Genomic DNA, 10695 nt, shown 5'->3' on the forward strand with positions numbered 1-10695 from the left:
ACGGAGATCCGCAGACGGACTGCCAAAAGGGGACTGACAAGACAGAGTTTAAATACTGATAGGGAGGCAAACTGTCAACAAGCTGCAGCTGGCGCCCATGGGCGGGGCCAATTGGGTGCTATGGCAACCGTGACAGAAGCTGGTGCCACACGGCGGGGGCCAATTGGGCACCGTGGCAACCGTGACAAAGAGTGGGCGGATGGATCCAAGTATCTAAGATACCAATGCTCAGCAAGTACTTGGATCGGATCGATACTAGAGTCTTGGCCACTCTCTTAATTCTATGTCTGTTTGTGTGACTGACAGGCAGACACACTATTAGCAACACTCACTGCCCGTCCTACTGCTGCACCTTGCCTGCCAGGCATAAGAGCCAAATCATCGCCCGCAAACAGGTTTTTTTCTACTATAGAAAAGGACAATGCCAGTGTGGTATAGTGGTCTGCTATTTACAAAAACACATAAGAAACGTTCACCCTATAGAGGGAAACAGGCTGCAACCAAAAATGTATCCATGTTTCTGTTCCTGATCAAAAACCTGTAGATCCGATGTCACTATTAGATGTGTAGCCAAAAGGGCAGATTTACTGTCGAAGCCATTTTCAAAACTGCCTTTTTAAGAAACGTATAACATCGTTAAGAAGGTCAGACAACTCCGAAACGAGCAAGCATTTTGCAGGCGGGAAAAGGTTTTGTCCGGCACTTTCAGCCTAGAGCAGGGGTCGGGAACCTATAGCTCGCAAGCCTTATGTGTCTTTTTTCATTAGTGTATATGGCTCAGAGAATAAATAATATGTCATGATTGCCGAATCAAGGCACCTGTGACTGCCCAATTGGCGCCAACAAACCTGAGAGCTGATTGGCTAATAGACTCTTTTTAAACCCCCGGCTTTCAAGAGATCCCTGTCAGATTGTTGCGAACCGATGCTCCCAGCTTGGCAAGCTCTCACTTTCAGACACTTTTCCTGCCCTGTTTTTCTCTGCCTGATACCTGTCGCCAACCCGTTTCCGGACCTGACTCTGCCCTGTTCTGACTTCCCGTCATCCGACCTGTTTTGCCCCTCTCCTGCCTGACACCTCTTTCTGACCTTGTTTCCGAACTCGATACCGCCTTTGCTCTCCCGTCCCGGCTAATGACTAGTATTCCTGCAAATCTACGATCATCCTCGCTCGACACGGAAGTGCCACTTCCACATTTCCAGCCACCTGCTACCCTTGTCCGTCAACCATCGGATCGTGGAAGGTTGCCGGGCGCCCAATTGGCCCCTCCCATGGACACCAGCTGAAACTCATTGACAGATTGCTCCCTGTCACTCCTGGATGCGGCAGCCCTCACACTCAACTTTCCTTTTTTATTTACAGTCGCCATGTCGGAAATGGGGACGGCGGCCAAAGGGCTACTGCCACTCTCTGGTTAAATTGCGATTTTTTTTTTTTTTTGTGCAATTGTATTTTTTCATGTGGTCAACATTACTGGCGGGCCACATAGTATTCACTCTCTCTCTCTCTGGATCTTTTACTCTCTGTCTCGCTCTCTCTGTCTCGCTCTCTCTGTCTCGCTCTCTCCGTCTCGCTCGTTTCAAATTCCGGAAGCACAATTGTTTCAGATTTTGTAAAAAAAAGAATACTCCAATTTTTCAGTTGTCCTGGATGCGGCAGCCCTCACACTCAACTTTCCTTTTTTTATTTACAATCGCCACGTCGGAAATGGGGACGGTGGCCAAAGGGCTACTGCCAATCTGGTGAAATAGTGATTTTTTTTTTTTTTTGTGCAATTGTATTTTTTCATGTGGTCAACATTACTGGCGGGCCACATAGTATTCACTCTCTGTCTCTCTGTCTCTTTTACTCTCTCTCTCGCTCTCTCTGTCTCGCTCTCTCTGTCTGGCTCTCTCTCGTTTCAAATTCCGGAAGCACAGTTGTTTCGGATTTTGGTAAAAAAAAATACTCCAATTTTTCAGTTGTCCTGGATGCGGCAGCCCTCACACTCAACTTTCCTTTTTTATTTACAGTCGCCATGTCAGAAATGGGGACGGCGGCCAAAGGGCTACTGCCACTCTCTGGTGAAATTGTGATTTTTTTTTTTTTTTGTGCAATTGTATTTTTTCATGTGGTCAACATTACTGGCGGGCCACATAGTATTCACTCTCTCTCTCTCTCTGTCTCTTTTACTCTCTCTCTCGCTCTCTCTGTCTCGCTCTCTCTGTCTCGCTCTCTCTCGTTTCAAATTCTGGAAGCGCAGTTGTTTTGGATTTTGGTAAAAAAAAAAAAATACTCCAATTTTAAATTGTCCTGGACGCGGCAGCCCTCACACTCAACTTTCCTTTTTTATTTACAGTCGCCATGTCGGAAATCGGAACGGCGGCCAACAGGCTACTGCCACTCTCTGGTGAAATTGTGATTTTTTTTTTTGTGCAATTGTATTTTTTCATATGGTCAACATTACTGGCGGGCCACATAGTATTCACTCTCTCTCTCTCTCTGTCTCTGTCTCTTTTACTCTCTCTCGCGCTCTCTCTGTCTCGCTCTCTCTTCTTTCAAATTCCGGAAGCACAATTGTTTCAGATTTTGTAAAAAAAAGAATACTCCAATTTTTCAGTTGTCCTGGACGCGGCAGCCCTCACACTCAACTTTCCTTTTTTATTTACAGTCGCCATGTTTTTTTTTTTTTTTTTTTGTGCAATCGTATTTTTTCATGTGGTCAACATTACTGGCGGTCCACATATTATTCAATTCATGACAGAGGCCGCGGGTCAGTAAAAATTCGATCACGGGCCCAATCTGGCCCGCGGGCCGGACTTTGGACATGCATGGTGTAGGTGTTTGTGTCCTTACGCAGGCTTTTTCCTCGTGACTGCCGAGCTCACGGAGGACATGCTCGGCATGGGCGGGATTGACGCTGACCTCGGAGAAACCACATAAGCGTTCCGAGGCGGCGTTAAGCTGGGAGCGCACCTAGAGCAATGTCACAAAAACCAGGTGACAAAAATTCTTCACAGTCCGGCACGCCGTTCCCAACCCACTTCACGGAAGTCCAGCTCGAAATGACGAAGCCGCAAACATTGTTCCATCTTGGAGCGATGGCGTTCCCAGAAATCGTCGAACGCCGTCTCCGTCTCGTCCAGTTGACCCAAAAGTCTGGGAGAGAGAGAAGAGACGTTGCAGAGGATACTAATAAAAAACTAATATTTTATTCCTGCAGCCCAAATGATTAAAATTGGATGATTTAGTCACATTTTTGCCATTTGAGGTCAACAAAAACACAGTGCCAGAAAAAAATCCATAAATTATTCATTCAGAAAGAGGGAAATTATCACTTAAGGGGCTGTAGTAAATTCATGATCCCGAAGGTGAGAACCACCAGGAAAAGTATGTCTGTGTATGGAGTCAAACTTTGGAACAACAAAAACATAGTGCCAGAAAACATCCAAAAATTATTCATTCAGAAAGAGGGAAATTATCACTTAAGGGGCTGTAGTAAATTAATAATCCCAAGGGTGAGAACCACCAGGAAAAGTATGTCTGTGTATGGAGTCAAACTTTGGAACAACAAAAACATAGTGCCAGAAAACATCCATAAATGATTCATTCGGAAAGAGGGAAATTATAATTTAAGGGGCTGTAGTAAATTCATAATCCCAAGGGTGAGAACCACCAGGAAAAGTATGTCTGTGTATGGAGTCAAACTTTGGAACAACAAAAACATAGTGCCAGAAAACATCCATAAATGATTCATTCGGAAAGAGGGAAATTATAATTTAAGGGGCTGTAGTAAATTCATAATCCCAAGGGTGAGAACCACCAGGAAAAGTATGTCTGTGTATGGAGTCAAACTTTGGAACAACAAAAACATAGTGCCAGAAAACATCCATAAATGATTCATTCGGAAAGAGGGAAATTATAATTTAAGGGGCTGTAGTAAATTCATAATCCCAAGGGTGAGAACCACCAGGAAAAGTATGTCTGTGTATGGAGTCAAACTTTGGAACAACAAAAACATAGTGCCAGAAAACATCCATAAATGATTCATTTGGAAAGAGGGAAATTATAATTTAAGGGGCTGTAGTAAATTCATAATCCCACCGGGGAGAACCACCAGGAAAAGTACGTGTGTGTCTGTGTATGGAGTCAAACTTTGGAACAACAAAAACATAGTGCCAGAAAACATCCAAAAATTATTCATTCAGAAAGAGGGAAATTATAATTTAAGGGGCTGTAGTACATTCATAATCCCAAAGGTGAGAACCACCAGGAAAAGTATGTCTGTGTGTGGAGTCAAACTTTGGAACAATTTACAAGATAAAACAATGTCCAACTATTCACTTGTTCAGGTTTAGATACAAAGAAACATTCCTGGTGGAATACAGAGATGAAGAAAATGGGGTATGAGTGATACTAGAGATAGGGAATAGTACGTCTAGGACACAGGTGTCAAACAGGCGGCCCGCGGGCCAGATCAGACCCGCTAAGGGATTAAATCCGTCCCACTGTACTTGTATTTCTCTCTCTCTCGCTCTCTCTCTCTCTCTTTCCACCCTTTTTCTCCCACTCTTTGTCTCCGTCTCTTTCACTCTGTGTCTCTCTATTTCTCTTCCTTTGTTCCTCTTTGTCTCTTTCTCTCTGTGTGTCTTTTTAATTTATTTAGCTCTAATTTACTTTTTTTCCTTTCTCTCTTTTCTCTTTCTCTCTTCCTACCCTTTGCGCTTTCTTTTCTCTTTATTCTCCTTCTGTCTTTCTATTTCTCTTTGGATTTTTTTCTTCCTCTCCCTTTCTTTTCCCCCTCTCTCACAACTTTTTATCTCTTTTGTTTCTCACTCTCTCTCTTTCCATTTCTTTTCCACCCCTTTTCTCCCACTCTGTCTCTGTCTCTTTCTCTCTCCGTGTGTTTTAACCTCTTTTGGTCTAACTTCCTTTTTTCTCTTTTCTCTTTCTCACTTCATACCCTTCGTGCTTTCTTTTCTCTTTCTCACTTCATACCCTTCGTGCTTTCTTTTCTCTTTCTCTCTTCATACCCTTCGTGCTTTCTCTCTCTTTCTCTCTTCATACCCTTCGTGCTTTCTCTCTCTCTCTCTCTTCATGCCCTTCGTGCTTTCTCTCTCTCTCTCTCTTCATACCCTTCGTGCTTTCTCTCTCTCTCTCTCTTCATACCCTTCGTGCTTTCTCTCTCTCTCTCTCTTCATACCCTTCGTGCTTTCTCTCTCTCTCTCTCTCTTCATACCCTTCGTGCTTTCTCTCTCTCTCTCTCTCTTCATACCCTTCGTGCTTTCTCTCTCTCTCTCTCTTCATACCCTTCGTGCTTTCTCTCTCTCTCTTCATACCCTTCGTGCTTTCTCTCTCTCTCTTCATACCCTTCGTGCTTTCTCTCTCTCTCTCTTCATACCCTTCGTGCTCTCTCTCTCTCTCTCTTCATACCCTTCGTGCTTTCTCTCTCTCTCTCTCTTCATACCCTTCGTGCTTTCTCTCTCTCTCTCTCTTCATACCCTTCGTGCTTTCTCTCTCTCTCTTCATACCCTTCGTGCTTTCTCTCTCTCTCTTCATACCCTTCGTGCTTTCTCTCTCTCTCTTCATACCCTTCGTGCTTTCTCTCTCTCTCTTCATACCCTTCGTGCTTTCTCTCTCTCTCTTCATACCCTTCGTGCTTTCTCTCTCTCTCTTCATACCCTTCGTGCTTTCTCTCTCTCTTCATACCCTTCGTGCTTTCTCTCTCTCTCTTCATACCCTTCGTGCTTTCTCTCTCTCTCTTCATACCCTTCGTGCTTTCTCTCTCTCTCTTCATACCCTTCGTGCTTTCTCTCACTCTCTTCATACCCTTCGTGCTTTCTCTCACTCTCTTCATACCCTTCGGGCTTTCTCTCACTCTCTCTCTCTTCATACCCTTCGTTCTCTCTCTCTCTCTCTCTCTTCATAGCCTTCGTTCTCTCTCACTCTCTCTTCATACCCTTCGTTCTCTCTCACTCTCTCTCTCTTCATACCCTTCGTGCTCTCTCTCTCTCTCTCTTCATACCCTTCGTGCTTTCTCTCTCTCTCTCTCTTCATACCCTTCGTGCTTTCTCTCTCTCTCTCTCTTCATACCCTTCGTGCTTTCTCTCTCTCTCTTCATACCCTTCGTGCTTTCTCTCTCTCTCTTCATACCCTTCGTGCTTTCTCTCTCTCTCTTCATACCCTTCGTGCTTTCTCTCTCTCTCTTCATACCCTTCGTGCTTTCTCTCTCTCTTCATACCCTTCGTGCTTTCTCTCTCTCTCTTCATACCCTTCGTGCTTTCTCTCTCTCTCTTCATACCCTTCGTGCTTTCTCTCACTCTCTTCATACCCTTCGTGCTTTCTCTCACTCTCTTCATACCCTTCGTGCTTTCTCTCACTCTCTTCATACCCTTCGGGCTTTCTCTCACTCTCTCTCTCTTCATACCCTTCGTTCTCTCTCTCTCTCTCTCTCTTCATAGCCTTCGTTCTCTCTCACTCTCTCTTCATACCCTTCGTTCTCTCTCACTCTCTCTCTCTTCATACCCTTCGTTCTCTCTCTCTCTCTTTCTCTCTTCATACCCTTCGTTCTCTCTCACTCTCTCTCTCTTCATACCCTTTGTTCTCTCTCTCTCTCTCTCTCTTCATACCCTTCGTTCTCTCTCTCTCTCTCTCTCTTCATACCCTTCGTTCTCTCTCTCTCTCTCTCTCTCTTCATACCCTTCGTTCTCTCTCTCTCTCTCTCTCTCTCTTCATACCCTTCGTTCTCTCTCTCTCTCTCTTCTTACCCTTCGTTCTCTCTCTCTCTCTCTCTCTCTTCTTACCCTTCGTTCTCTCTCTCTCTCTCTCTCTCTCTCTTCATACCCTTCGTTCTCTCTCTCTATCTCTTCATACCTTTCGTTCTCTCTCTCTCTCTCTCTCTCTCTTCATACCCTTCGTTCTCTCTCTCTCTCTCTCTCTCTTCATACCCTTCGTTCTCTCTCTCTCTCTCTCTCTCTCTCTTCATACCCTTCGTTCTCTCTCTCTCTCTCTCTCTCTCTCTCTCTCTCTCTCTCTCTTCATACCCTTCGTTCTCTCTCTCTCTCTCTCTCTCTTCATACCCTTCGTTCTCTCTCTCTCTCTCTCTCTCTCTTTCTTCATACCCTTCGTTCTCTCTCTCTCTCTCTCTTCATACCCTTCGTTCTCTCTCTCTCTCTCTCTCTCTCTCTCTCTGTGTATTTTAACCTCTTTTGCTCTAACTTCCTTTTTTTCTCTTTTCTCTCTCTCTCTTCATACCCTTTGTGCTTTCCTTTATCTTTCTCTCTTCTTACCCTTTGTGCTTTTTCTCTTTTTCCTCCTTCTGTCTTTCTATTTCTTTTTGGATTTCTTTCTTCCGCTCCTTTTCTTTCCCCCTCTCTCCCGACTTCTCTTTTTATCTCTTTTGTTTCTTACGCTCTCTCCCTCTCTCTCTTTCTTTGTCCTGCCCTCTCTCCTTTTCCTTCCCTCTTTCTTTTATTTCTTTATCTCTCTTTATCTTTCTCTTTCATCTACTAGTCCGGCCCCCGACAGAATGTTTGTTCTATCGTGTGGCCCCCGAGTTCAAATGAGTTGGACACCCCTGTCCTAGAACTTTATATTATTATTGCTATTCTTATATCATAACCGTTATTATTAATATCATTAATATTGTTGTATTTAATAGGGAAGATGAGAGGGTAGGGAATATAAGCATTTGCTTCTTACTACCCCTTTTCGAACATATTATGTCACATTATTTTGTTGTTGAGTTATTGTTTTTGTTCTGTTTTTTATTTTATGTTCGAATAAAGTTTTCATCCATTCATTCATTCATTACAATCCTCAAAATCCTTTTCATACCGCTGCACAGTCGCTAGATTTTCCAGCTCATCCTGGGTCATTCGGTATTCCGAATTTGTCTGGAAAGGCTCATTGATGCAATCCAATAGACGAGCGCCTTGAGATTGCGCCACCTGTAGGTCCTCCTGGAAAGGAAAGGAGATTTTAGACCAGGGGTCTCAAACTTCATGTACTTGGGGGCCAGAAACAGGGTGAGGTTGAACCAAACCTGGTTTTCCACAAAAAATGTCACTGTTCTCGAATATTGTTGTGTAAAATTCCTCACGCGTAAGAAAATAAAAAAATAAAAAATATCAAAGACTCAGTGTGGTATAATCAGGGTTGGTTAGGGTTACTTTAACTTGATTACTTTCAATTACTTTTGGATTACTCTAATACCAAATATGCTAATAAAAGACAAAATCAACTAAATATGAATCAAATGATGACTCACAACATGTGGTAAGCTTCTCTGCTGGCTTTGATCTCTATAAGGGGAATTAGCATTTTAGCACAATATGCAATGTCCGGCAAAACTGGATTAATTTCAATGACATTTGGATTACTCCATTACCAAATATGCTAATAAAAGACAAAAGAAACTAAATATGAATACAATTATGACTCACAACATGTGGTAAGCTTCTCTGCTGGCTTTGATTTCTATAAGGGGAATTAGCATTTTAGCACAATATGCAATGTCCGGCAAAACTGGATTAATTTCAATGACTTTTGGATGACTCCATTACCAAATATGCTAAAAAAAGACAAAAGAAACTAAATATGAATACAATTATGACTCACAACATGTGGTAAGCTTCTCTACTGGCTTTGATCTCTATATCTTTTCTTTCTCTCTCTCTCTATCTCTTTTCCACCCCTTTTCTCTCTCTCTCTTTTCTACCTCTTTTCTCTCTCTCTGTCTCTCTCTATACCGTTTTCTCTCTCTGTCTCTCTCTATCTCCTTTCCACACCTTTTATCTTTCTCTGCCTCTCTCTCTCTTTTCCACCCCTTTCTCTCTCTCTGTCTCTCTCTGTCTCTCTCTCTTTTCCACACCTTTTCTCTCTCCCTGTCCCTCTCTCTCTCTCTCTCTCTCTTTTCTACCCCTTTTCCCTCTCTCTTTTCTCTTTCACTCTCCATACCCTTCGCGCTTTCTTTTCTCTTTTCTCTCCTTTCTTTTTCTCGTTGGATTTCTTTCTTCCTCTCCCTTTCTTTTCCCCCTTTCTCACAACTTTTTATCTTTTGTTTCTCACGCTCTCTCTCTCTCTTTTTCTTTCTTTGTCCCGCCCTCTCTCCTTTTCCCTCCCTCTTTCTCTCATTTATTTATCTCTCTTTTTCTTTCTCTTGAATCTACTAGTCCGGCCCCCGACAGAATGTTTTTTCTATCGTGTGGCCCCCCCGAGTTCAAATGAGTTTCGTTCTAGAGCATATTATTTTATGAAATGTTTATTTTTTAGTACAAAACAATACAGGTTACTTCTACAATTTTATACATATTTTTCTGTTCTGGATGGTAAAATTATATTTTTTGATTATTTTGGCATATTATATATACAGTAATCCCTCGGTTTAAGGGGGCCAGAAACAATGCATAACATAAAAATCTGCGAAATAGAAACCTTTATTTATTCATCTATTTACCATTTATTATTATTCAAGAAAAAAACGAATTTTCAGGGGTCAAGTATGAATAAAGGCAGCACGGTGGCGCAGTGGTTAGGGCTTGTGCGGCACAGTTCATGTCATGGGAACCTGTCGTGGGTTCAAATCCAGCTCCAGACTTCCTGTGCGGAGTTTGTATGTTCTCCCCGTGCTTGCGTGGGTTTCCTCCGGGCACTCCGGTTTCCTCCCACATTCCAAAAACATGCATTTCAGGTGAATTGGCCGGTCCAAATTGTCCATAGGTGTGAATGAGCGAATGAGTTGTCTGTCCCTGTGTCCCCTGCCCACTGCCCAGAGATGGCTGGGATGGGCTCCAGCCCCCCCGCGACCCTAATGAGGATAAGCGGTACGGCTGATGAGAGACCGAGAGGCAGGGGTGTCAAACTCATTTGAACTTTGGGGCCACACGTTGGAACAAACATTGTCTCGGGGGCCGGAAGGGTAGATTAGAGAGAAAGAAGAAAAGATAAGGAAATAAGAGAAAGAGAGAGAGAGAGAGAGAGAAGTAGAGAAGGTAGGACAAAGAAAGAGAGAAAGGGAGATAGAGGGAAAAAGGCAAGAGGGAGAGAGAGAGAGAGAGGGGGAGAGAAAAAGCACAAAAAACAAGGGATAAAAAGAGAAATAGAGCAAAAACGAGAAGGAGAGAAAGGAGAAGGGAAGAAAGAGAGAAGGAAAATGGAAAAGAGAGAGAGAAAGGGAAAAAAGGAAAAAAAGGAAGAGAGCAAAAGAAGGTAAAAAGACAGAAAAAAGACCAAGAGGAACAAAGATTGAGAAAAAGAGAGAGAGAGAGTGAAAGAGAGAGAAAAAGAGAAAAAATGAAATATAAGTACGGCATTTGTTCGAGGCACCTGGCTTTGGCAACATCAAGTTGACATATTTCAACCTGCAGCTTGTTTTTCTCTTGCGCTTCTCTAAGTGTGGTCTCGCGGGCCGGATCCAATCCCTTAGCGGGCCTGATCTGGCCCGCGGGCCGCCTGTGGACTAAGGAGTTGCTTGCTGTTGATGTTGTTTCAGCCGCTCTATTTGCTCAGCATGTGATACATGGATACATGGTGACTATGGTAGGCGTGGCTTAATGCTCTCTGTCGGTTCTATTAACTGGGTGGCTTTTGCTCTCAATTGTAACAAAAAGTATCTCTTTGTCATGATTGCCAATGGGAATCACCTGCGCCCGCTCATTTGGCTCCAATTGGCTCCCAGTCCTGTCAATCCCCTGTTGTCAGTCCGTCTGCGAACCT

General features: G+C 43.4%; 1 protein-coding gene across 6 annotated transcripts in view; it reads right to left on the reverse strand.

Annotated features, from left to right (window-relative positions):
- Positions 1-10695, reverse strand: part of mcf2la (mcf.2 cell line derived transforming sequence-like a) — a 126646-nt gene that overhangs the window by 36612 nt on the left and 79339 nt on the right. For all 6 annotated transcript variants that reach the window (XM_088330492.1, XM_088330493.1, XM_088330491.1 and 3 more), the window contains 3 exons: positions 7816-7940; positions 3024-3138; positions 2836-2955 (listed from right to left, as the gene is read on the reverse strand). In XM_088330492.1, the coding sequence (XP_088186618.1) occupies positions 2836-2955; positions 3024-3138; positions 7816-7940 (360 nt within the window). The remainder of the gene's footprint in view (positions 1-2835; positions 2956-3023; positions 3139-7815; positions 7941-10695) is intronic.

Source organism: Urocampus carinirostris, chromosome 3, assembly GCF_059441175.1.
Source record: "Urocampus carinirostris isolate Australia breed hairy pipefish chromosome 3, RoL_Ucar_1.0, whole genome shotgun sequence".
Classification (NCBI taxonomy): Eukaryota; Metazoa; Chordata; class Actinopteri; order Syngnathiformes; family Syngnathidae; genus Urocampus; species Urocampus carinirostris.